This window comes from Chlamydotis macqueenii, chromosome W (assembly GCF_036417535.1).
Source record: "Chlamydotis macqueenii isolate bChlMac1 chromosome W, bChlMac1.mat, whole genome shotgun sequence".
NCBI classification, from domain to species: domain Eukaryota; kingdom Metazoa; phylum Chordata; class Aves; order Otidiformes; family Otididae; genus Chlamydotis; species Chlamydotis macqueenii.
The window spans coordinates 50986172-51014074 of record NC_141592.1 but is presented as its reverse complement, the minus strand read 5'-3'; the positions used below and the strand labels follow the sequence as shown (position 1 = coordinate 51014074).

Below are 27903 nucleotides of genomic sequence, written 5' to 3'. Positions count from 1 at the left end.
CACCCCTCGCCTCTGTGAATCACGTATTTAAGAAATGTAATTAAAATACACACACATCAACAAAAAAGAAAAAGAGTTCCCCGCACCAAGAATCAAAATAATATCCTCACAACACCAACAGTGGATAGACAATTAACAAACAATTCACCACTTATCCCTTCACCACAATCATAACATAAATTCCCCATAATCATTTCGCTCTTTTATCGAGTTCAATCCCTGTTTTGCCCGTTACTGCTCCCAATTAAATTCAGTCCTTATCTCAAATTCCTCGAGCCCCACGTTGGGCGCCAAAATAACTGTCGTAGTTCAGCCCTGATCGGGACCAGGCTACGCAGTCTCTCTCTCACTCCCCCCACCCTCCGAGAGAACAGGGAGAGAAAATATAAGAAAAACGGCTCGAGGTTTGAGATAAGGACAGGGAGAAATCCTTAAAGTTACCGTTACGGGCAAAACAGACTCGACTTGGGGAAAACTATTCGTTTATTACTACAAACAGCAGGATAATGAGACAGAGAACAAGACAACCTCCCCCCACCCCTCCCTCTTCCCAGGCTTAACATTATCTCTACCACCTTCCCCTCCTGAGTGGCACAGGGGGGAAGAGGGAATGGGGGTTGCGGTCAGTTCATCATACGTTGTTTCATGCTGCTGCTTCATGGTCGGGGGAAGAACTCCTCACATTCCTCCCCTGCTCCGTTGTGGGGTCCCACCCCTATGCCACAGTCCTTCGTGGAACTGCTCCGGCGTGGGTCATCTCTTCCACGCGGTGCAGTCCCTTCAGAACAGCTGTCCCAGCAGGCCCTCCACGGGCCACAGCCGCCTTCAGGCATCCACCTCCCCCGGTGTGGGGTCCTTCACGGGCTCCAAGTGGATCTCTGCTCCTCCGTGGACCTCCATGGGCTGCAGGGGGACAACCTGCTCCACCATGGTCATCACCACAGGCTGCAGGGGAATCTTGGCCAGGAGCCGCATTACTCCTCCCCCTCCTTCTGAACTGACCTTGGCGTCTGCAGCTGTTCCTCACAACAGGCTGGTAGATGTCTCTCAGGATTCTTTTTACATCCTATTCACTTCTCATCTCCTCTCCACTTCTTGCAGTTGGGCTGGGCCGAGTCGGGCCCAGTCGGCTGCCTGGCGAGAGGCCAGAGGGTGAGGCCTGCAAGGCCCATGAGGCCTGCACCTCCCCCTCTACGCCTCTGCCCCTGCTCAGCTTCTTCACATCTTCTCTCCTCTTTTTTTTTCCTGTTTTCCCCTTCTTAAATACGTTATCGCAGAGGCGTTTTCAAGGAACATTCTGCTACCAATTGGCTCGGCCTTGGCCAGCAGCAGGTCCGCCCTAGGACCGGCCAAGTCCACTGAACAAAGGGGAGCGACTTCTAGCAGTTTCCTACAGAAGCTGCCACCTTAGGCCCCCCCTCATTAACAAAACCACGACAAAAGGATGCCCTCCCCATGGGCAACCCCCACTTATATACTGAGCATGACCTTTATGGTATGAAATACTCTCTTTCTTTGGCCAGTTTGGGTCAATTATTCTGTCTGTCTTTCTCCCAGCTTCCTGCATCTGCACACTAATGAGACTTTAACGAGACTTGGAAAGGCAGACAGTGTCCTTGGTCTCATTCACAACAACTCGTTTCATCAGTGTTTTTATCAACATTCTTCACATATGAAATCCAAAACACACTGGCTACTGAGAGTAGAATTAACTCCATCCCTGCCAAAACCAGGACATTATACACCCCTTATTCCATACCATTTACGTCATGCTTATATATATATGTACAGATATCATTCCCTCAGTCTATGGGCCATCCCTCCAAAGTCTGTTGAGTTCATTTAGTCCATGACTTTGGTCTCCATCTATCATAACAGTCTTTCAGGGCAGGACAGATGGTATGTAGTGTGAAGTTGTTACATACTGCATCTGGAACTCGTAGCTAGTACCTCTGGCATGACTGGTGAATCATGTCCAAGTGCAAGTTGAAGATGTAGATCTCGAGGAAGTCGTTGGGAACCAGTTTGGGTTCCATCACCACTGTACATTGCTCAGTTTTACCGAAGCTCATTCTTCACTAATGAGAGTGATTCTTGTGGCAAAACCATTGATATGACATAAAAGAACTACAGAAATTATTATATACAGCTCAAATTATTGACTGTTTTCACCTAGAATCAAATCTCCTTGAGGTACACATCGGACTTACCCATCCTCCCGCATCACCCACCAAGTACATCCAGGTCCTTCAGCAAAAGCAATCCCACGGATGGGTTTGCCTTTGCCCAGAGGAGGAATAACCCAGACTGTTTTCCCCAACATATTCCTTACATGCACCACAGGAACTTTATCCCCTTCTACAGTACGTAAAATTTCAGATTGGGCAGGGCCAGTTCAATTGATGGATCCTCGAGTGTTGACTAACCAGGTGGCTTTTGCCAAACGTGTATCCCAGTTTTTAAAGGTCCCATCACTCATTGCTTTCAGTGTAGTTTTCAGCAGGCCATTGTACCATTCAGTCTTTCCAGAGGCTGGTGCATGACAGGGGATGTGATATACCCACTCAATGCCATGCTCTTTGGCCCAGGTGTCTATGAGGTTGTTTCGGAAATTAGTCCTGTTGTCTGACTCAATTCTGTGCCATGTCGCCACAGAACTTGCTTCTCAAGGCCCAAGATGGTGTTTCAGGCAGTGGCATGGAGTATAGGATATGCCTCTAGCCACCCAGTGGTTGCTTCTACCATTGTAAGCACATGGTGCAGCCTTGGTGGGTTTGTGGAAGTGTGATGTAATCAATCTGCCAGGCCTCTCCATATTTATACTTCAGCCATTGTCCTCCATACCACAGAGGCTTTATGCGCTTGGCTTGCTTAATTGCAGTGCATGTTTCACATTCATGGATAAGCTGTGCAATAGTGTCCATGGTCAATTCCACCCCCTGATCATGAGCCCATATGTATGTTTCATCTCTTCCTTGATGGCCTGAGGTGTCATGGGCCCACTGAACTAAAAATCATAGAATCATAGAATGGTTAGAGTTGGAAGGGACCACGAAGATGATAAAAGGGCTGGAGCACCTCTCTTATGAAGACAGGCTGAGAGAGTTGGGGCTGTTCAGCCTGGAGAAGAGGAGGCTCCGGGGAGACCTGATAGCGGTCTTCCAGTACCTCAAGGGGGCCTACAGGAAAGATGGAGAAAGGCTGTTTAGTAGGGCCTGTTGCAATAGGACAAGGGGTAATGGTTTTAAAATAGAGGGGGGTAGATTTAGATTGGAAATTAGGAAAAAATTTTTACGATGCGAGTTATAGAACACTGGAACAGGTTGCCCAGAAAGGTGGTGGAGGCCCCATCCCTGGAAACGTTCAAGGCCAGGTTGGATGAGGCTCTGAGCAACCTGATCTAGTCAGGGATGTCCCTGCTCCTTGCAGGGGGGTTGGACTAGATGACCTTTGAAGGTCCCTTCCAACCCTAACCATTCTATGATTCTATGATTCTATGACCTTCAAAGGTCATCTAGTCCAACCCCCCTGCAAGGAGCAGGGACATCGCCCACTAGATCAGGTTGCTCAGAGCCTCATCCAGCCTGGATTAATGTTCACCTCTGTGTTGCTAGTCCAGATCCACCTGAGCCAGTTAAATTTTAGCAGCCTGATCCACTCACTGATTATTTTGATGTTCTTCAGTGGCTCGACTCTTGGTTATGTGGGCATCTATGTGACGTACTTTTACAAGCATCTTCTCTAACCAGGCAGCAATATCTTGCCACAATGTGGCAGCCCAGATGGGCTTGCCTCTGCGCTGCCAGGTGCTCTGTTTCCATTGCTTTAACCACCCCCACAGGGCATTTGCCACCATGCATGAGTCAGCGTAGAGATAGAGCTTTGGCCATTTTTCCTGTTCAGCGATGTCTAAGGCCAGGTGGATGGCTTTCATCTCTGCAAACTGACTTGATTCTCCTTGTCCATCAGAGGCTTCTGCAGCTTGACATGTAGGACTCCACACAGCAGCTTTCCACTTTTGATGTTTTCCTAAAATACGACAGGATCCATCAGTGAACAGGGCATATTGCCTCTCATTTTCTGGCAGATTATTATACCGTGGGGCTTCTTCAGCACGTGTCACCTCTTCCTCTGGTGGCATTCCAAAGTCTTTGCCTTCTGGCCAAGCTGTGATTACTTCTAAGATTCCTGGATGATTAGGGTTTCCTATTCGAGCTCGCTGTGTGAGCAGTGCAACCCATTTACTCCACGTAGCATCAGTTGCATGATGTGTAGAGGAGACCCTTCCTTTGAATATCCAGCCCAGCATCAGCAGTCAAGGTGTCAGGAGGAGCTGTGCTTCAGTACCAATCACTTCTGAAGCAGCTCAAACTCCTTCATATGCTACCAGAATCTCTTTTTCAGTTGGAGTATAGCAGGCCTCAGATCCTCTATATCCCCATGTCCAAAAGCCTAGGGGTCGACCTTGAGTCTCCCCTGATGTTCCCTGCTAAAGACTCCAGGTAGGGCCATTCTCTCTGGCTGCGGTGTAGAGCACATTCTTAACATCGTGTCCTGTCTGGGCTGTCCCAAGGGCTACCGCATGAACAATCTCCCATTTTATTTATTCAAAGGCTTGTCGTTGTTCAGGGCCCCATTTAAAATCATTCTTCTTTCGAGTCACTTCATAGAGAGGGCTTACAATCAGACTGTAATTTGGAATATGCATTCTCCAGAAACCCACAACACCTAAGGCGGCTTGTGTTTCCTTTTTGTTAGTTGGTGGAGACATGGCTGTTATTTTGTTGACCACATCCATTGGAATGTGACGACGTCCATCTTGCCATTTTACTCCTAAAAACTGGATCTCTTGTGCAGGCCCTTTGACTTTGCTTTGTTTTATGGCAAAACAGGCTTTCAGAAGGATTTGGATTATTTTCTCCCCTTTCTCAAAAACTTCTGCTGCTGTGTTGCCCCATACAATGATGTCATCAATGTACTGAAGGTGTTCTGGAGCTCCACCCTTTTCTAGTACAGTCTAGATCAGCCCATGGCAAATGGTGGGGCTGTGTTTCCACCCCTGGGGCAGTTGATTCCAGGTGTACTGGATGCCACTCCAAGTGAAAGCAAACTGTGGCCTGCCTTCTGCTGCCAAAGGCATGGAGAAGAACGCATTGGCAATATCGATGGTGGCATACCACTTGGCTGCTTTTGACTCCAGTTCATATTGTAGTTCTAGCATGTCTGTCATGGCAGCACTCAGTGGTGGTGTAACCTCATTTAGGCCATGATAGTCCACTGCTAGTCTCCACTCTCCACTTGATTTTCTCACTGGCCATATGGGACTGTTAAAGGGTGAACAAGTCTTTCAGATCACTCCTTGGCTCTCCAGTTGACGAATCAGCTTGATGATGGGGATCAGGGATTCTCAGTTGGTGCGATATTGCTGCCAGTGCCCCATGGTGGTAGCGATTGGTACCTGTTGTTCCTCAGCCTTCAGCAATCCCACAATGAAAGGGTCCTTTGAGAGCTTGGGCAAGGTGGACAGCTGTTTATTTTCCTCCGTCTCCACAGTGGCTATACCAAAAGCCCACCGGTACCCTTTTGGGTTTTTGAAATACCCACTCCTGAGGTAATCTATACTAAGAATACACGGAGCATCTGGGCCAGTCACTATGGGGTGCTTTTGCCACTTGTTCCCTGTCAAACTTACTTCAGCCTCCAATACAGTCAGCTCTTGGGATCCTCCTGTCACTCCAGAAGTACAAATGGGTTCTGCCCCTTTATAGCTTGATGGTATTAGGGTACACTGTGCACCAGTGTCTACTAGAGCCTTATACTCTCGTGGGTCTGATGTGCCAGGCCATTTAATCCATACAGTCCAATAAACTCTGTTGTCTCTCTCCTCCTCCTGGCTGGAGGCAGGGCCCCTCTAGTCCTGTTCATAATATTTTCTATTCACTTTCTGTGAATATGAATTAGAAGTCCCTTCCATAGGATCAGAGGTGAGATCAGCCCTTCTACGCTGTCTGGGGAACTGCCCACTGGAGACTAGAGCAGCAATTTTCCTGGAAGAACCTCCCTTTGTTTTACCTCGCAACTCACATACCCATGCCTCTAGGGCTGAGGTAGGTTTCCCATCCCACTTCCTCATGTCCTCTTCTTGGTCACACAAGGTAAACCACAGGGTACCTCGTTGTGTGTACCGTCTCCCTTGAGCAGGAGGAGGTCGTCTCCTAATAGCTGAGATACTGGTCCGTGCAGGTGGGGAGTCTTCTATTTTCTGAAACCCCTCAAACAGTTTTTCAAACAGACTTCCAGATTTTTTCAGTTAGTCTTTCCACAGCTGAGACACAGGCCCGTATCAGGGAAGAGAGATTGCCTTCATGTTGTCAGAGTTGGTTAGCCACTGCACGTACTGGTGGCATCTCATCATCCTTCCAACTCATTGCTGCCAATGAATTGGCATACGATGATGGTGCACTCTGTACAAATTTCCGCCACATGGGTCGGCTACATTCAATTTCATCTGGATCTACGGATGTCCGTGGGTCATCCAGGTTACGATAAATCATGCCAGGCTGGATGAGGCTCTGAGCAACCTGACCTAGTCAGGGATGTCCCTGCTCCTTGCAGGGGGGTTGGACTAGATGACCTTTGAAGGTCCCTTCCAACCCTAACCATTCTATGATTCTATGATTCTATGATCTCCCGAACAGCTAATTCCCTCAGAAACTGGATACCTCTCTCCATGGTGGTCCACTTGCTTGGGTGGCATACAATATCTTCCTTAAAGAAATACCTGTCCCTCACACCTGACAGGAGTAATCTCCAGAGGCTGCGAGCTTCTGACTCTCTCCCAGTCACCCTGTCAATAGCTGCTTCCCTAGACAGGGATCCCAGCTGCCTGGCTTCCCTACCTTCTAATTCCAGGCTACTGGCCCCACTGTCCCAGCATCGGAGCAACCAGGTGACAAGTTGCTCACCTTGATTATGGCTGAAATCTTTTCTCATATCTCACAGCTCACTCAGGGATAGGGATCGGGTGATTACCTCTGCTTCTGCCTCTCCCTGTCCTTGTGATGTCCCTGGTTCCTCATTGTCTTTCACTATGCGAACTGATTTTTTGGTGTATTTCTTCTGTACAGGGGCAACTGATACTGATGTAGGTTCGCTTTTTGGTTTATCTGCGGTACTGCTTGCCAGGGTTTGAGTAGCCACAGTGCCTGTTGTGGAGGTTGAAGCAATTGCAGTGCTTGTAGCAGGGGCTGGGGTAGCTGCAGTGCCTGCTGTAGGGATGAGGTAACTGCAGCATCTGTAGCAGGAGTTTGAATAGCCACGGTGTCTGTAGTGGGGTTTGGAGCAGCCACAGTGTCTATAGCCAGGTTTGGAGTATCTACAGTGCCTGCTGCTGGGGTTGTGGCAGTCACAGTATTCTTAAATAGTTGTTTAAACTTAAGCAATATTGAGATCAAGATCTGAGATAGCTGCAAGACACCTGTCAACATGAACACTGTGGTTGGGGTGTCCCAAGGGTATTCAAAATTCTCAAAAGCTGTAGAAATTAGCTTTGCTAAGTGGGGGAAGCTGTAAACTGATGTTCTCCCCACGGCCTGGCTTCCCGGAACAAAACAACAGGTATAGTTCCAAGCAACACCCACAAGATGGCTTCAGAAATATCTGGGTGGAGCTCCCACTGCCTCCTCACTCTGCGCACTGTCCGCCACCATTGAATACAAATACGAAACTGGTCCCGTTACCAGTGATCTCACCAAACTAGCCAGTGCTACATAGCACAGCAGAGCAATACCTTTAGTTCCAGAAAAGATAAGCTGTGCATAAACACCAACAAGCAGCAGCAAGTATGGTGCTGCCCAATACAGCTCTAAAAACAACTCTGAGAACAAATAAAACAACATTGTGACCAGCGATGACCAAACCGACATAATGAATGCTTGTAACAAATTTGTTTTCAACACACTGTGTCCAAACCTGTCCTTATCTCAACCCTTCGGAACTGACCAGGGGCTCAAACCTTGGATCCTCAGATTAAAGTCTGCCAATCTCCCGACTGATCTAGTGAGGCCCCTTTGAGCTCCACGTTGGGCGCCAAAAAGACTGTGGTGGTTTAGCCCTCATCACCACACAGTTTCTCACTCACCTTCCCCCTTCCCAGTGGGATGGGGGAGAGAAACTGGGAGGAAAGGAAAACCTGTGGGTTGAGATAAAAACAGTTTCCTAAAATAGCAAAGGAAAACTACAATAATAACAGAATATAGGGACATTAATATATACAAGATAATCAATGTACAATTTCTCACCATCCGATGTCCGAATGACCGATACAGCCCGTCCCGAGCAGCAATCATGGAAACGAAGCCGAGCAGCAAACAAAGGAGCGAAAGCGAGCCAGCAAGGTAGAGGGAACAATGCCAGTAAGCGAGAGAGATGAGAAGGTGGATGCAAAGGATGGAAAGGATGCCCTCCCCATGGGCAACCCCCACTTATATACTGAGCATGACCTTTATGGCATGGAATACTCTCTTTGGCCAGTTTGGATCAATTATTCTGTCTGTCTTTCTCCCAGCTTCCTGCATCTGCACACTAACGAGACTTTAACGAGACCTGGAAAAGCAGACAGTGTCCTTGGTCTCATTAACAACAACTCGTATCATCAGAGTGTTTTTATCAACATTCTTCACATATGAAATCCAAAACACACTGGCTACTGAGAGGAAAATTAACTCCATCCCTGCCGAAACCAGGACAATATTAAACCAGACTAGCCCCAAAACTGAGCCCTAGGGAACACCACTTGTGACCAGCTGCCAACTGGATTTAACTCCATTCACCACAACTCTTTGTGCCCGGCCATCCAGCCAGTTATTTTACCCAGTGAAGAGTATGCCCGTCCAAGCCATGAGCAGCCAGTTTCTCAAGGAGAATTCTGTGGGAAATGATGTCAAAGGCTTTACTAAAGTCCAGGTAAACAACATTCACAGCCTTTCCCTCATCCACTAAGCAGGTCACCTTGTCATAGAAGGAGACCAGGTTGGTCAAGCAGGACCTGCCTTTCATAAACCCATGCTGACTGGGCCTGATCCCCTGGTTGTCCTGTATGTGCCACATGATGGCACTCAAGATGATGTGCTCTGTAACCTTACCTGGCACTGAGGTCAAATATTATTTGCATTGTTGTGGCCTTATAAAGGTGGCAATTAGAGTAGTGGTTCTATTTTTAGTCTAGAACAGGGATGCTTGTTTATGTGGCACATACAATACATATGTTTTGCTATACTCATGCTCATTTGTTATAGTTTTCATGATGCTCTCTCTTTTGCTTGTCCTGAGTTAGCAAACACTGAAGACATTATTAATATTTCACCCATATTTGATTGTGTGATGTGTTCTCCAAATGAGTAGCCCATGTGGAGAAAGACAGCGCTGGATACAGATGGTTAGGAAAGACTGGTGGAGCTTGACTAGTATCCCAAGGGGTACCCAAGTAATGTGACCTCTCTGCTCATATTTTCCTTGCTTGAAAAATGAAGATAAGTATGTTCATTGATCTCAAAAGTACAAGATTGCAAAGATAAACTATGTTGTATAGATGACTGTATGCTTCTCTTTGACCTCATTAGAGGAAAGGGTATTTTATTTTACTTTCATTTAATTTTATTTTACTTTACATTATTCACACTGATTGGCAAAATGAGGGCCTGAAAATGGATTGGATAGTTGACATGCTATCTTAATGCCATTATATGGTATCACTTTGTCATCACTGAGTCCATAGCTACCCTTTGAATCCTCTGATGCTGAAGTACGTATGTGTTGTGACAGTCTGTTTCATTTTCATTTAATTATGGATAATGTATTATTTATGAGTTATGGGAGAATCTCAATGTAAAGGATCCTAGGATTTTTTTTTAGTTTCATTAAAAAAAAAAGAATTACTGTTTCAGTCCTTAAACAAGAGCTGAATTTAGTCTTTATATTGGTCCTGAGGAGTTATATAATCTAGATAAAAGTGAAATTCAAGAATATTATTGTCTCCTTTTCCCTCCTCCTTTTTTTCAGCTTCATTTTTAGTATGGTTTTCCTATGGAATTGTATAGTGGGATTTCAAAGTGAGCCTTTCCTCTCTATCTCTGCTATCCTTTTCTGGTACTATCGGACTGCTTTAGCAGATTCTTTCTAACATATTAGTCTATGATATTGTGCTGGTTTGGTGTAGCAGAGAGGCTACAGTGGCAGCTTCTGTGGGAAGCTGCTAGAAGTTTCCCTGTTGTCTGGTGGACCTGGCTGGGTCTAGGGTGGACCCACTGCTGGCCAGGGCCGAGCTAATTGGTGACAGTGATAATGCCTCTGTGTTAACGTATATAAGAAGGGGAAAATAAAAAAAGTAGAACAAGCAGAAGCATGGGCAGAGAGGGGGAGGCGTTAGCCTTGTGGGCCTTGTGGCCCTCACCCTCTGGCTTCCCACCAGGCGACTGTCTGGGCCCAACTCAAGCCCGGATGGCCTGGCCCGGCCGAGAGGTGTAGAGAGGAGATATGAAGAGAACATGGGAGGCGCCTGCCTGAGCCTGATTGTGAAGAATTTCTTGTGAGAGGAACAGCTGCAGACGCCAAGGTTAGTGAAGAAGGAGGGGAAGGAGTAAAGTTGCTCCAGGCAAGATTCCCCTGCATCTCATGGTGCAGGCCACGGTGAGGCAGGTTGTACCCCTGCAGCCCATGGAGGTCCATGGAGGAGCAGAGATACACCTGCAGCCCGTGGAGGACCCCATGCTGGAGCAGATGGATGCCCAAAGGAGGCTGTGGCCTGTGGAGGGCCCGTGCTGGGGGAGCCTGTTCCGGGATACTGCACTCTGTGGAAAAGGACCCCACGCTGGAGCAGTTCATGAAGGACTGTAGCCTGTGGGAGAGACCCCACGCTGGAGCAGGGGAGGAATGTGAGGAGTTCTTCCCCCAAGGAGGAAGGAGTGGCAGAAAACAATGTGCGATGAACTAACCGAGATCCCCATTCCCTGCTCACACTGTGCCGCTCAGAGGGAGGAAGGAGGGGGAGATAATTGAAATTAAAGTTAAGACTGGGAAGAGGGAAGGGGTGGGAGGAAGTTGTTTTTTTTCCTCTTTCATTATCTTACTTTGGTTTTATTATTAATCAATTGAAATCAGTTTCCCCAAGTCAAGTCTGTTTTCCCCATAATGGTAACTTTAAGAATCTCTCCCTGTCAATATCTCAAACCTCGAGCTTTTTGTTATATTATCTGTCCCCCATTCCCTTGGAGGGCAGTGAGAGCGAGTGAGAGACTGCGTAGCTTGGTCTCGAGCGAGGCTAAACTATGACAGATATATCTTGGCAACATTATGAAGCCTGCCCAAAGAGCCAATAAATGTCTGATAGCAATTGTTTATTTTTAATGAATATTGTAAATTATTTTGATAACTTTAATACAACTTTATATGACATTATATAGTTTGATATAATTTTGATAAATTATAAAGGTCTTTATTTGAATATTCTAAAATCCATGCAACAACATGTCAATGCTGAAGTACTGATGGATTGCTCCCCCCTCTCCCTTCCCCTGTTATTTCAGGAAGTATTTGTAGCTCTTCTCTTACTCAGAGTTATCAGCTGCCAGTGCTAGACACAATGTTTGTAAGAAAGAAACATCGTGGGAAAGACTTTGAGTTAATCATGTTGGAAGACTTTGTGGATTCCTTTACTGAAGACGCTCTTGGCCTACGATACCCACTGTCATCCTTCATGTACATAGGCAAGCTGATTGATTTATTGTTCTGATCATCTTTGTGCTTTCTTTACATGTCCAAATAAGTGCTGTTGTTCAAGGTCCATGTTTGTGGCTGCATCCTCAGTTTTTGTATTAAATGTCTTGCTCTTCAGTGAAGGTTCAAAATCCCGATTTGTTGAAGATGATGGAGTATTTCCTGATTAGATTTTAGTGCTCTGTGAGGTTAGATTATTGGATCTCTGTTGACTTTCTGCTACTGTGCAATTTACTGCTATATTTTCCCCCCCACAAGCCGCCAGAGCAGGCTGAGGTGTTTCTGTGTATGTTCTCTTAACATATATCTTCTTTGTAGCACTTTTTTCTTGCTCACTCCTAAGCTTCACAAGGTCATTTAATTCATGCTTTCTCAGAACTTCTGGTGAAGTGAACATACTAGGCTATGTTTTAACTTGGGTATAAGAAAGCACAGTTCTAATATACAAGGAAAACAGTTATGGCTCTTCCATTAACAACCCAAGAGGGTTATGTCAGCTAGGAAATGACACACATTTTGGAAACAATGTTGCTTGAGACTGTTCAGGCAAGAAGCATTTCCTTTGTTCAGTTTCTCAAGGCCTGCTCTCAGGCCATCTATCAGGCTTCCTTGTATTAACACTTTCGTCTGGCCTTCTTACTTAGGCACTGACAATTTTCTGCTTTTGCAATAACCCCTGTCTGCTGTTGTATCTGTCTAGACCTGGTTTGTTAGGCTTCAATCAGCAAACTGTCTTGAGCAGAATTTAATGACTAATCTATTTCCCTGGCCAAGGAATGATATGGCAGGGATCTTGTCCACTAAGATTATGCATCAGTAGTGAATCAGGTGAAAAATGGTAATTTTCCTGATAGCTACTACAGAATAATGTCAAAACATTCCTCTCCACATGGATTTTTAGTATGTGTATTGAGAGGAAAGAGGTGGAGGGACAGCAGAGAAGAAAACATTCCAAAAGTGAACAGTGAGTGGATAATAAACCATGCAATAGCAATGTGTTCGTGTTCCCAAAGAGTGCTTTTCACAAGTGCCTATAATAACATGAGGTGACAAAAATCACTTGACTACATTCTCCTAAGAGCCCTTCCATCCTGGTTGGATCTTGTGATTGGCAGGGACAGTGACCAGTGAAGTTGTAAAACTCCAAAGTGGGTGCTCAGAGAAGAAGAAAAAAAATCCCATCTATCTTTGTTTGCAGATTAAGATAATAATGGAAACTGCTTAAACCTGAAGAAAGGATTTATTGAGAAGAATGACTAGGTAGGGTAAAGCAATATTATGTTTATTTCAGACTGGACTGTTTTATTGAACAGTTCTTTCTTTGATGGTTTATGTGTATGATAGAAGACTGAAAATGAATTTGATTTCAGATAAACTTTAAAAACTGAGATACAGGTGAGTATATAGTATATATAGTAGTGTGTTTTTTCTTATGCTTGTTCAGCTTGTAAGCACTATTTTGAGAAGTACCCTGGGGATCATGACCTTTTGTGGGAAGTGGAGGGAGCAGGACATTGGTTCCAGAGAACACCTATTACCACTATATTGCAAAGGGAAAAGCTCAAAATTACAGGTATGGATGCTTTGTTTTGTTTTCTGACACTTTGTAAAAGTTGTACTGCAGAGTGTTTGTTCAATGGTGACTTCTGTGAACATTGCCCATGGAAACTAGCAGAAAGATTTTTATTTGTCCTGAGATCAGTGAGATCATATTTGGAATGGTTAATTGTTATATAAAGGTACTATAATTTTCCTTTTCCCTGTTTCCTCTTGTAAATCTTAACAGCAGAGATCTCTCAGAAAGAAAATACAAGTTTCCAAGCCGACAATTATTTTCAGCAGATTGCAGGAGAATCTGAAGCAAGTGGACAAAAGACTGAGCTAGAAACACAGGTAAGTGTAGGTACACAGACTGTTTTCCATATGTTAAAAAGGCTTGAGAGCTTTTAAGAGTTTTCTATAATCATATAATGTATCTTGTCCTATTCATCTGACTTTGATTACCTGTTCTTTATATTCAGTAAATATTTTCAATTTCTACGAAATAATACATTTCTGAAATGTATTTCTGGTGAGGTCCCTGATGACTGGAAGAGAGGGAACATAACCCCAATTTTTAAAAAGGGAAATAAGGAAGACCCGGGTAACTACAGGCTGGTCAGCCTCACCTCTGTGCCTGGCAAGGTCATGGAGCAGATTCTCCTGGAAACCATGCTAAGGCAGATGGAGAGCAAGGAGGTGATTGGTAACAGCCAACATGGCTTCACCAAGGGCAGATCGTGCCTGACCAATTTGGTGGCCTTCTATGACGGGGTGACAGCATCGGTGGACAAGGGACGAGCAACGGATATCATCTACCTGGACTTGTGCAAAGCATTTGACACTGTCCCACACGACATCCTTCTCTCTAAACTAGAGAGACATGGGTTTGATGGACGGACCACTCGGTGGATAAGGAATTGGCTGGATGGCCGCACTCAGAGAGTGGTGGTTAACGGCTCAATGTCCAAGTGGAGACCGGTCACGAGTGGCGTCCCTCAGGGGTCCGTGTTGGGCCCGGCCCTGTTCAACATCTTTGTTGGTGACATGGACAGTGGGATAGAGTGCACCCTCAGCAAGTTTGCCGATGACACCAAGCTGTGTGGTGCCGTTGACACGCTGGAAGGGAGGGATGCCATCCAGAGGGACCTTGACAGGCTGGAGAGGTGGGCCCGTGCCAACCTCATGAAGTTCAACCAGGCCAAGTGCAAGGTCCTGCATGTGGTTTGGAGCAATCCCAGGCACAAATACAGGCTGGGTGGGGAATGGCTTGAGAGCAGCCCTGAGGAGAAGGACTTGGGAGTGCTGGTGGACAAGAAGCTCAACATGAGCCAGCAATGCACCCTTGCGGCCCAGAAGGCCAACCGCATCCTGGGCTGCATCAAGAGGAGCGTGGCCAGCAGGTCGAGGGAGGGGATTCTCCCCCTCTACTCTGCCCTGGTGAGACCCCACCTGGAGTACTGTGTCCAGTTCTGGAGCCCCCAACATAAGAAGGACATGGACCAGTTGGAAAGGGTCCAGAGGAGGGCCACAAAGATGATAAGAGGGCTGGAGTACCTCTCCTATGAGGACAGGCTGAGAGAGTTGGGGCTGTTCAGCCTGGAGAAGAGGAGGCTCCAGGGAGACCTGATAGCGGTCTTCCAGCACCTCGAGGGGGCCTACAAGAAAGATGGGGAGAGGCTGTTCAGTAGGGCCTGTTGTGATAGGACAAGGAGTAATGGTTTTAAAATAGAGGGGGGTAGATTTAGATTGGATATTAGGAAAACATTTTTTACACTGAGGGTTGTAGAACACTGGAACAGGTTGCCCAGAGAGGTCGTGGAAGCCCCATCCCTGGAAACGTTCAAGGCCAGGTTGGATGAGGCTCTGAGCAACCTGACCTAGTCAGGGATGTCCCTGTTCCTTTCAGGGGGGTTGGACTAGATGACCTTTGAAGGTCCCTTCCAACCCTAACCATTCTATGATTCTATGAAATTAAAAAATGTAGTTTTTCAGCAGATTAGTATGTTTGATCAACTGTATGTTATGCTTGCTTGATATTTCTATTTCAAGTTCTCAAAAGAACAGTCCTCAGTTATGCGGAGACCTTGTACTTTTCATATCTCTTCTCTTCGACTAAGTGGTAGCCGGTCTGACAGAACCCATGGTTCTATCAGAGGTATCACCAGAAAGTGATACTTCTTGATTTGATTGCTTTGTTACTAAAAAATCATAAAATATAAGAAATGCTTTTTGTTCATCTCATCATAATTGGATTGGCTCAAGTCTGCACTATATATAAAAAACAAATGCTTTTGTTACTTTTTAGGTGGACGTTATGCATCCCACTGATGTAACACCAATGATTAAGCTGGGGTTAAAAATACACTTTTTTGGGGGGAGGGCGTGTGTGTGTGTCCCATGAAAGTAGAGGGGTCTGTCACACCTGTCATTTGAGCTGTTTGCTAGCAGCTTGGAGGAGACTGTTTCAGCTGGCTCTGATTAAATTGTCTAGAAAGCCTGTTGAGTCATCATAAGAGTGGAGAGAATGAGGAAAAGTGTTTACAGAAGTGCACATTCACATCACAGTTCAATACAATGGAAAGTGTTTAGTTTGCATTCACAGTTATACATTGACAGTATAGGAGGACTACAGCTTTCTTTGTACATATTTGAAATCTCAACCAGATTTCAGCTACATATGGATATGTGGTCATAAATATATTTGTGTCTTAGAATATTCTGTTGTTCCTCTGTCTCATTTGTGTTCTGAGGTCACACAGAATGTGCCTGAGAAAAACTTGTAGCTCCAAATACAGTGAGGATGGATTAATGTGCTTCAGGACTGTGTCTGTAGTACTGACATGACCATGTTCTCATAGAAGTCAATGCTTTCATTAAAAATAGGAAATAATGGTTGAATTGGTACTCTCAGCTCTTCATATTTAGATTTTAGATTTGAAATGTAAATCAAATGTCCCTTTTCCCAGTTGAGAAAATTAGCATTTCCCAAAGCAAAACTGACAGCAAAATAGTAATATTTTAGTCTCTAAATGATCAGAAGCAACAACTCTTAGTTATCTTTAATTTGTAACAGTGTCTTGAGCATCATCACTGAGTTCTAGATTCAGATTCCAATAACGATAATATTAGCAAAATGATCTCAAAAATACATGTTTTGGTTATAGAGCTACATGGATATACTTGAAGAAAATAGCAGAGGGATATTAGTAGTTCTAACGATTTTTGTGGCTGTGAGTTAAGAACTTAAGCCTTGTCGCATCCAGAAGAGGAAGATGATAGATACCAAAGTGCTCCAACTCCTCATAGCTTGGTAGAATTGCTGGCACCTGCCTCTTTTTGGTACCTGCACTGTCTGTAACAAGTTCTGCAATGCTTTGAAAATTGTTGGACCACTAAACAAAATAAAACACCTAGCCTTCCCCCAAACCAGAAAAAAAACATTCCCCAAATTACATTTTCACCTTTTACTTAGTTCTCCCTATTTTTGTATGTTTTGATGCTAGAATGATTTATCATTAGCCTACAAATTCTTATATATTTAAAACTTACTTGAAACTATTTCAGGCACCAGAATGTAGATATGGCCACTTGTTTCTGGCCTTCTTGGGTAGTACTGGAAGTGAGGCTGAAAAGGTGACAGAAGAACTGGATGCTGGTTATTGCCAGTTCTAGATTACTTACAGCAGCTAATAAAGAGCAATGTGCATACTTTTATTTTAATGTGTATAGCTTGCACCCACTTCAGAGTATCAAGTGCTTGACCACTGAGTCCTCAGCTAGCTTGCAGAAAAAAACGAAAAGAATGGGGTAGTAGTGTGTTGGTTTTGTTTAGTGGGGTGTCGTAGTTCAGCCCCGATCGGACCAGACTACGCAGTCTCTCTCTCACTCCCCCCACCTTCCGAGAGAACAGGGAGAGAAAATATAAGGAAAAACGGCTCGAGGTTTGAGATAAGGACAGGGAGAAATCCTTAAAGTTACCGTCACGGGCAAAACAGACTCAACTTGGGGAAAACTATTCATTTATTACTACAAACAGCAGGAGAATGAGACCGAAAACAAGATAACCTCCCCCCACCCCTCCCTCTTCCCAAGCTTAACATTATCTCTACTACCTTCCCCTCCTGAGCGGCACAGGGGGGAAGAGGGAATGGGGGTTGCGGTCAGTTCATCATACGTTGTTTCACGCCGCTTCTTCATGGTCGGGGGAAGAACTCCTCACATTCCTCCCCTGCTCCAGCGTGGGGTCCCTCCCACGGGCCACAGTCCTTTGTGGAACTGCTCCGGCGTGGGTGATCTCTTCCACGGAGTTCAGTCTCTCCAGAACAGCTGTCCCAGCGGGCCCTCCACGGGCCACAGCTGCCTTCAGGCATCCACCTCCCCCGGTACGGGGTCCTTCACGGGCTCCAAGTGGATCTCTGCTCCTCCGTGGACCTCCATGGGCTGCAGGGGGACAACCTGCTCCACCGTGGTCGTCACCACAGGCTGCAGGGGAATCTTGGCCAGGATCCGCATTACTCCTCCCCCTCCTTCTGAACTGACCTTGGCGTCTGCAGCTGTTCCTCACAACAGGCTGGCAGATGTCTCTCAGGATCCTTTTTACATCTCATTCACTTCTCATCTCCTCTCCACTTCTTGCAGCCGGGCTGGACTGAGTCGGGCCCAGTCGGCTGCCTGGCGAGAGGCCAGAGGGTGAGGCCTGCAAGGCCCATGAGGCCTGCGCCTCCCCCTCTGCGCCTCTGCCCCTGCTCAGCTTCTTCACATCTTCTCTTCTCTCTCTTTTTTTTCTGTTTTCCCATTCTTAAATACGTTATCGCAGAGGCGTTATCACGAGACATTCTGCTACCAATCGGCTCGGCCTTGGCCAGCAGTGGGTCCGCCCTAGGCCTGGCCAAGTCCCCTGAACAAAGGGGAGCGACTTCTAGCAGTTTCCTACAGAAGCTGCCACCTTAGGCCCCCCCCTACTAAACAAAACCATGACATGGGGGAGGGCTACAATGGCAGCTTCTGCAAGAAGCTGCTAGAAGTTTCCCCTTAGTCCGGTGGACTTGGCCAGGCCTAGGGCGGACCCGCTGCTGGCCAGGGCCAAGTCAATTGGTGACGGAATGTTCAGTGATAACACATCTGTGATAACATATTTAAGAAGGGGAAAAATAAAAAAGAAGTGAAGGAGTAGAAGCAGGGGGCAGAGAGGGGAAGGTGCAAGCCTTGTGGGCCTTGCAGCCCTCACCCTCTGGCCTCCTGCCAGGCAGCCGTCTGGGCTTGACTCGGCCCAGCCTGGCTGCAAGAAGTGGAGAGGAGATGAGAAGAGAATCTGAGAGGCATCTGCCTGAGCCAATTGTGAAGAATTTTTTGTGAGAGGAATGGCTGCAGACACCAAGGTCAGTGAAGAAGGAGGGGGAGGAGTAATGTTTCTCCTGGCCAAGATTCCCCTGCAGCCTGTGGTGATGACCATGGTGGAGCAGGTTGTCCCCCTGCAGCCCATGGAGGTCCATGGAGAAGCAGAGATCCACCTGCAGCCTGTGGAGGATCCCACATCAGGGCAGGTGGATGCCTGAAGGAGGCTGTGGCCTGTGGAGGGCCCATGCTAGGGCAGCTGGTTCCTGAGGGACTGCACTCCATGGAAAAACAACCCGCAGCCAGAGCAGTTTCACAAAGGACTGTGGCTCGTGGGAGGGACCCCACGAAGGAGCAGGGGAGGAATGCGAGGAGTTCTTCCCCCGATGACAAAGCAGCGGCGTGAAACAATGTGTGATGGACTGACCATAACCCCCATTCCCTCTTCCCCCCTGTGCCTCTTGGGGAGGGGAAGGAGGTAGAGATAATTGAAAATTAAGTTAAGCCTGGGAAGAGGGAGGGGTGGGGGGAAGTAACTTTGTTCTCTTTCTCATTCTCCTGCTTTTGGTTTTATTAATAAATGAATAGTTTTCCCCAAGTGGAGTCTGTTTTGCCCGTAACGGTAACTTGAATGATCTCTCCCTGTCCTTATCTCAAACCTCGAGCCTTTTTTCTTATATCATCTCTCCCTATTCCCTCGGAGGGTGGGGGGAGTGAGAGAGAGACTGCATAGCTTGATCCCAAGCGGGGCTGAACTATGACAGGTGAGGACGAACAAGGGGCAAAATAGCTCTAGGGAGAGTGAGCTCTAACATAAGCAGCCTCTTGTGCTGACTGTTCATGTAACATGCATTACTGCTGAATCACTGAGTTCTGGGGTTTTTTTCTTGTCTGATCTCTTTTTTTTTTTTTTTTGTCTTTTAAGGTAACCCATGGGCTGCCATATTTTATTGTGTGCCACAATAAAAATAAGACTACAAAATAGAATACAAGTATAAAAATAAAACTGTCCTGATAAATTTTGTCAACTACTGTAGTACAGTCTCTTGGGTTTATACAAAAAGAAAAAAAAAAAAAAGAAAAAAACAGACTTATAGCACTTAATTCTGTGGACACCTGTTATGAACTGAATGGTTAGGAAAAATCTTGGTAGTGTTATTTATAACGTCAGGTTACTTTTAAGTCTTATCTTCTATGTTGAGGCCAGAAGTAAAATGCAGAAAAAATATTTATGCTTGTAGTAAAGATCATTAAAAATATTTAATTTTTGAGCGATAAGATACATACATATAAGTATCTTAAATTAAGAATGGTTATAGCTGCTCTTCCATAGGGTCATTACTATGAAATAGTGCTTTAGAAAGATACAGCCACAGGTAGGGAGATGAAGGTATTTCAATCAATTCAGAAGTTTTTGGAATAACATTAGCCTTGCTTTTGTTTAACAGGCTGACTCTCAAAAAGGCAAAGAATCAATAGCTGTCCATGCAAGCACATCTGAAGGTAAAAGTAGCCTTGATTATCAGTATTGTGATTACTGTGGATTAGTAGACTAGCAGGCTCTTCTACTGCTTTCAAGCTTAGCATATTCATCTGCAAAGTATATAAAAAAAAATGCCTTCCTCTAAGGTGCTGAGGCTCAACTCATAAACATTTTGAGGTCTTCGAATAACATTGTTATGAGTCTTGGTAAAGAGACTATGGATGTATATTAAGAAAATAAGCACCACAGTAAAATGTTTTACTTGCACTCAGTTGCTTTAATGAAACTGAGGGAGTGGGGGGGGAAATATGTGCAGACCTTACAGACTGCATTTGTTTGCTTGCATTTATTTTGGTTTTTTTCCCTAAGACCCTGACATAACTCCCATTTCCATTCGAACACGAAGCAGTCATTTAAAACGTCCCAGGATAGGAAAAAATAGCCAGGAATCTGAACCTGAAACTTCCCAAGAAGATGAGGAAAATGTTCTTGTGTTAGAAAGCAGGTAAAGGAGCCCATATTTCATTGATTATTTCTTATTTTGTTGCTTAGGCAGTCACAAACTGCAGTAGTGTCTCCCAGTGTGCTAACTGGTATTTATTGTCCTTTTTTCCTACTCTGAGTGCTTGATTTTTAAATTACTGAAAATAAAGCCTGGTGTGAGGAAGGAAATTGAGACATTACCTGAAGAGTGATTTCACAAAAATGTCTGATGTCTCTGAAAGCTCAGTAGATATTGGAAATAACAATAAGAAATCAATGAGGATTGAGGGTGTATGTTTAAGGGGATGTGTTCTGTTATAACTGAGTCTGCATTAAGGTAAAACCATCTGTATTCATACAGCATAGTTTCTTGCAATAATATAACTGGACATGTATCCACAAATACTATGTGTGATCTTCAGAGAGGGGTCCCTTCCTGACCTCTTGTTATGGTGGCATAATGCAGTAAAGTAAAGCCTGACTGTTTAGTTTGGGAGCTGGTTACTGCTTGTCACTTAATAACAAAAGAGTTACAGGGAGCCACCTGTCATCAAACTAAAACCCTTTGTTTAGACAAATTCTGATTTAAAACCATCATATCCAAACTTACATACTTAAAAGTCATCTCCGGATTAAAGAATGTTATCCTGTGTAATAACTGTCAAGTGGGGATGTGAAGAATTGTACCACTTGTGTTCTATAACAGTTCATACAAGACAGGGCCTGAAGTACTAATTTGCACTGACTTCCATCCAGAAAGCAGAGCTGTGCCTATTTAAAATAAATAAATAAATATATCCTTCCTCCACCTTCCTGTGTGTGGGTATATGTACACTCATAGACACACACTGCTTCTCTCTCTCTGTGTCTCATGCTCTTAAACGAACAAACAAACCCAAAATAACCCTCACACCCCCCAAAAAAAACCAAACAAAAAACCACAAACCCTCTTTTTGGGAACTGAAGATGGTATGATTATTTTGTAGGAAATCCCTCAAACTTGTTCCATTAGCTTTCTTTAAACAGATAAAATTAGGTTTTGGTTTTCTTTTGGTTTGTTTTTTTTTTTCCTGTGAGGCTGAGTTCTTAAGCTAGCTACAGCCTAATTTTTGTATTTGAAGTTGCTCTCTGGAACTACAGAGATACAGCACTGCTGTCCTGCACTGTCAGTGTGCTGCCCTAAGCTGGTTCAGAACAGGCCAAATGGCACGGTTTGACTCTGCCACAGCTTGAGAAATTCTTTGCTGTTACTACTAATTGGCTAGTTGGTATGTGAGAGGACTAGCCTGTTCTTGAACATCAGTATTTTGGGCCTTGCAAGGTGGAGTCAACAAGTGCCACTCCTCTTCTGAACAAGATATGTAACATGGTGCTCATGAGCAGAGCTACAGTGAATCCTGATGGCAACAGGGCAGGATATCAGCTTGATTCTTCTTCCCTTCCATACACATTAGCAAATGCAGCAGGGTCTTCTGTTAGGGACTTTCTCCTCTGGAGTGCCTTCACCTCAAGACTGGCACCTGGGATAAAACCCTTCAATAATGGCTTTATTATGAGATTGTGAAGCAGCCTCCTGCAAATTTATTGTGTGTACTTTTTTATTTTCTAAGTTTTATAATCTCAAAAATGAGAACTGAATGTTTGAGATGGTGTTACTACCATCAGAGCTTCATCTTTAGCTTTTTGCTAATTTAATCTCTAGCTGATTGAGTCTTCTTCAGCCTTGATGTGTTTATCACCTTGAATTATTTTCCAGTCATGGTCTTTGTAATATTTATATATATTCAATGATTATACAAGCATATTTGCTTATATAGCTCCATAATTTTAAACTGTTTCTTCAGTGAGGCTGGGAGAAGTTGCTTCCTTTCTCACCCCTTTGTGGCTTCCAAATATGTAATTGATTACTTCTTTCTAAATTAAAAATAACAGACTTAAACACATTTCTGACTCTTATTCACATAAAACGGAAGTGGGATAGATGTCATCATTTTATAATTGTCACAGCAATTTTGTTTATTTAATGTATTTTTCCTAATTAGTAATTAACTGGTTTTAGATGTATTTAGCTTTCTGGATTCGTATTTCCTATAGGAAGTATGTGATATAGCAGTTTAAAATTGGTCATGAAAGAATTTCCCTGCAGCTAAGATCTCCAAAATTATGTATTAATCTAAAAGATTTAAAGGAAATATCTTAATACCTGCTGCAGACTGGAACTTCCTGCCCACATATTTGAAAGCTCTGAAGACTTAGTAGAAGAATCTGGGGAGAATGCTGTTGAGAATGATGAGGAAATGATTGCTGAAAATGAGGACCGATCTGTATCAGAAATGGAGTTACATGCATCACCCCCTGAGAAATGCAGTGAGAAGAAGGTGAGCTGGATGTGACAGCAATAGCAGATAAGAAGTTTGGAATACAACTACAGTTTGTTAAGTATGGTCCTTGCTGCCTTGATCCATGTGACTATCAACTCTTTGATTTTTGTACCGATGCTTTGTTGAGAAGTATATCTGAGAAGCTAAAACTAGTATAGAATTAGTATCAGGGAATATTACATTACTTATTTTGAATTATAGAGTTCATAGGACCTTCAGTAAGGTGAATTTCTAGCTTGTCTATCAACCTAACTTTCTTAATTGATTGTACTCTACTCAAATATTGTGGAGAACTGAAGTAGGGTCAGGATCTGATCCAGTATCTCTAATTTAAAAATAAATAAATAAATAAATAAATTGAAGAAGCCAATAGCTGGTATGTTTCAGTGATTATTGTTGACTCTCTTTATTTCTCCCCTTAAAGCTTGCCTGCTTTGATTTTTAAATCCAACTTTTATCTACAAATACTTGTTACCAGCTTGAATTAAAATCTGGGAGTATCCTCTGTGCCTAGCGATACCTCCAGTGTTTTATGTTCTTACTGATTGGTGAGAAAGTGGATCTTACACTAGGTTGGGTTCGTTAACGTATGGTTTCAAGGAAAGACTGCAGCATGCATGCTTGTGAGATGCATAAAAACTACTCAGCTTGGCTTCTAACAGTGTAAGCCATGGTCAGAAACTTAGTGCAGGTGATGACACCAAGTTAATATGCTCGTTAAGTAGTTGGATAGCTACTCTATGCTAAGCTATACCTTCTTAGTAAATTTTAGGTACCTGAGCTAGCTGCTTCTTAGATTAAGCTGCAAATTTAGATCACAGATACACCCACTAGTGTTTGGGAACAGTAGTTGGGCATAATCTTGACTTAGAAATGTGATTTTTAGGAAACTCTATCTGAACCTCTGAATGGTGAGGTAACAGAAGAAATTGGCAAGACCTCACTTATGGCTGAAGAGGAAACACCAAATGAAGTTCTAGGTGGTGAATCAAAATTGCAATCTGAGAGTCAAGGAGAAGAATCCTTAACACTGTTTGTTCCATTAATCCTTGAGTCTCCAGCAAAACCTTCAGAAGACACTGTATCAAAGGTGAGAGAATTGAAACAAAATATTAAGTAATCTTTCCTTCAGAGTGTACATACCTTGCTGTTTTTTCTTTTGTTAAGTAACAGATAGAAAGTAACCACTACCATCATATGAAATTATCGGGAGAAGCAATTATTAGGCCAGATGATGTAAATCCATAAACAGAATATAGTAATGTTTCTGTTTTAATATGAAAAAGTGAGGCATATAGGTATGTGATACTGAAATGAAAGATACGTTGCTCCAGTTGGCAGTAATGAAACAGCTATTTCTCACTAAAAATATTAGTTGGATATGAATGAAAAACCATGTCCTTACTTTGTCTAGTAATTCTGCCCTGGTGAAGTGTACAAACAATTAATTAATGGTAAAATACCCTTCTAGAACACAGATTTTACTGGGTTTTGTTTATAGTGCAAAAGCAGATTGTTATATGCTAGCAAAATGATAATTGTATCTGTCTAAAATAAAACATCTTTATTTTTTTCCCCAGGATTAATTTCAGAATATTTTTACTGTACCTGAACAATCTGTTGAATAATTTGAATTTGAAAATAGGAGAGCAACTCTGGATATCAAATGCAGTTCACAAAATAGTCTTGTGCAAAAAGGAGGAGAGGACTGATTTGTTGACTGTGCATGTAATCATGCTGAATGCCAAAATAGCCTCTGAGGTTGCTAGCTAGGGGCAGTAGTTGTTCAGCCTCTTGTATCTTCAATTAATTGTCCCTTTGATTGTTTTGGCACCCTTCCCTTCCCCCTGCAGGTTTTAAATGCAAATGATTCAGAAGTGCTGACTGAAGAAAGCACATCAATAGAGAATGAGGGCACTGAAGAACAACACGAAAAATCTGAAAATAAGTCATCATCCACTGAAAATGCAGCTGCTTCAGCACGGAAGGAAGAACTCTCTGATAATGGCCTGCTCAACTCTATGGTAATCGAAGCAGCAGAAGAATCTGTTTCTGAAAACGTATTTCCCAAAACAGCTTCCTCAGTGGAAGATCAAAATGAGGAAGCAGGGCACAACTCACAGGAGGCCCCTGTTGCTTTGAGTCGGAGCTCTTTGATAGTGGTTGAACTTGAGGGTGTGTGTTTTCAGCAGCAAGAAGTACAGAAGAACCAGTTGGAAGAACACTCAGAAGAGTCTGCTGAGCAGATGGATCAGTATACGCAAACAGTGGCAGAGCGAGCTGCTGACAGCAGCTCTGAGGAAGCAGAAATTGAGGTACCCGTTGTAGATCGGAGAAACTTGCGAAGAAAGACCAAAGGTTTCAAAGGTCCACCCAAGAAAAAAGGAAAGCCGACTTAAAAATGAAATATTGATTGTTAATTCATCTATTTGTAAGGAAGTTATTTTGTGTAAAACACTAGGGTATAACTAAACCATATGGGACACGGGGGACACATATTTAAAATACTGGGTTGGACTTCCTTTTGGTATTCATCACCTTTCTTCAAGTTTTCTTGAGTTTTTAACCACTAGACATTGAGGTTCATCAGAGTATGAAAGTAAACAGCCATTCTCCTCCTTTTATAAAGGATACATGCTGAATAAATACAATTGTGCCAGCAAAGGGAATAGTTTATATATTTTAAGTGGCAGTCTTGGAAGAAAAACAAAGTGTGAAATCCTGGCGCTACTAAGATCCCTTAAATTACCATAGACTTTCACAAGGCCAAACATCACTCTAGCATTTGTTTAATGACCTTGTGTTCTCTACTGTGGGGAGAAGCAGAACAAGAAAAATATTTCCTTAGTTCTTGTTCCCTCCCCATAGACTTTCTCAGATGAGATTAAAAGAATGTAAGAATGTAATTCTAGGTCTCAAAATATATAAGAAGGTATAACTTAGTACATCAAAACAACATAAGCAGCATCTGTCTTTCATGAGAATCAGACTGGAGAGAATTGACTCCACTTCTGATTCCCAACTACTATTTGCTAATCACTTGAAACAGTTGAGTCAGCAGAAACACCATCAATGCAGTATCTACCATAGCACACTGATAATTAAGTTCTTTATGTGAAGATTAAGAGATGTCTATCACAGTACTGTAGCTTCCAAAGCAAGTGTCTTGCTAAGTATAGGTTTTCCCAGAATGTATGGAGTGTAGACTCCAGTACATGTATGGAATTATTTGAACTGCCTTTCTAACTACTTGCATGTGTTGAGTGGATACTTGATTACTTGTTACATTACAGGGAAAGGATATGACAAGTTTTGATCTAGTTTTGGTCTGAATGGAAGTGGTGCTTTGTGTTTTCCAAATACTCAGCTGGTGCTGTGGGGTAACTATTAAAATGTTGTATCTGCTAGCTCACTCCTGTGAGATCTGGCCTTTCAGGTGGTTGAGACATTCATTAGTGTGAATATTAGTGGATGTTTCAGCAAATACTTGTTTGCCAAACTTCTATGCCTTTAGGAGTTAGCAAGTGATTGCTGCAAATACATGTGATTCCCACTTTCTTTTTCCAACTTGAGTGTAATTCCTGGGATGGTAGCTTCCCAGTTCATAGCTTTTCTTAAAAGCAGCAAACAAACTTTGCTGTATGCAAACAGAAATAAACAGGCTCTTCATGCATGTTTCCCTTCAGACGTTCTCCTGGCAAACTATATATTGTATGTATGACAAATTAAGTTAAATAAATTACTCCTTAGTTTGCTACGTGTTTCTTTCAATAAATGCAGCTCCTCTCATAATGGGTTAAAAACTCAGGAATAAGAAAGAACAATGGTTCTAAGAGGAAATCACAAGAGCAGAGGAGGGCCACGAGTACCTTTCCTATGAGGACAGGCTGAAAGAGTTGGGGCTGTTCAGCCTGGAGAAAAGGAGGCTCTGGGGAGACCTTATAGCGGTCTTCCAGTACCTCAAGGGGGCCTAGAAGAAAGATGGGCAGAGGCTGTTCAGTAAGGCCTGTTTTTATGCTTATACAGTTTAACTGTATTTGTAAGATATTTTAACTGTATAAGATATATTCTTACTATTTATTTCAACTGATAAAGTACCATGCTCCTTTTTAATCTGTTAAAAAAGCTTATGAAAAAAGGCAGTTTTTAAGAAACATGTATTACCTAAACTTTAGATTTAGGGTGCGTGGGATTAACTAGTTAAATCTGGGTTTCTTGCACCATTGCATGTATCTGTAACTTCCTATCAATGTACATACAGGTACTCCTTATGAACCCTGTGACTGATAAATGTTCAGTATCTTTTATGATTGTAAACATATTCAAGTGAACCATAAGCATTTCTAAAACTAATCAAACATTTTCTATGAAGCATATGAGACAAAACTTCTGTTATCTTCTGTATGGCTTCTCTTTTAGTGCTAAGATTTATTGTGTTTTTTAAAAAGTGGCTAGAAAACACATTTATTGCGTTGCTAAGAATTTGGGATTTGTGAGGGCTGATGGCTTAAAAAAGGGTGGTTGTATGCAGTATATTGTGACCCATCTTCTATTTGTTAGAGTAAGCTTTACTAAGCATAAATCTGCTGAATACTTAAAATGAAACAATTGAATCCACTTTCAGTAAGTTAAGGATTTTTTTTGTTTATGAAAAGTGAGTCCCAGTTATTTCAATTACTTCTAGGTGGATTTTTGATATATATGTTTATTGCTTGTATTCCCTGTGAGGCTGGAAAACTATATTTGTGAGAAGGCAATTTCACTCATCTGGCTTTTACTTTTCATGGCTACGTTGGAACTGATTTCAATTAGTATCATACTTTTAAGACATTTGTATGTTGAATGCATAAATATTACAACAGGATTTTTAGATTAGGTCAATCTTGGTTTCTGCTGAGAACAATCAGA

General features: G+C 43.3%; 1 protein-coding gene across 2 annotated transcripts in view; it reads left to right on the top strand.

Moving 5' to 3' along the window:
- The window catches only part of LOC147596792 (soluble lamin-associated protein of 75 kDa-like), a 39647-nt gene extending 12938 nt beyond the window's left edge, over positions 1-26709 (top strand). The window contains exons 5-12 of one of the 2 annotated variants that reach the window (XM_086769535.1): positions 11583-11762; positions 13217-13345; positions 13559-13671; positions 20097-20151; positions 20501-20636; positions 22827-22992; positions 23882-24085; positions 24849-26709. In XM_086769535.1, coding sequence (XP_086625661.1) covers positions 11583-11762; positions 13217-13345; positions 13559-13671; positions 20097-20151; positions 20501-20636; positions 22827-22992; positions 23882-24085; positions 24849-25394 — 1529 coding nt within the window. In that variant the 3' untranslated portion in view covers positions 25395-26709. The remainder of the gene's footprint in view (positions 1-11582; positions 11763-13216; positions 13346-13558; positions 13672-20096; positions 20152-20500; positions 20637-22826; positions 22993-23881; positions 24086-24848) is intronic. The other variant, XM_086769536.1, reaches the window with a different exon arrangement.
- Positions 26710-27903: the final 1194 nt, after the last annotated feature.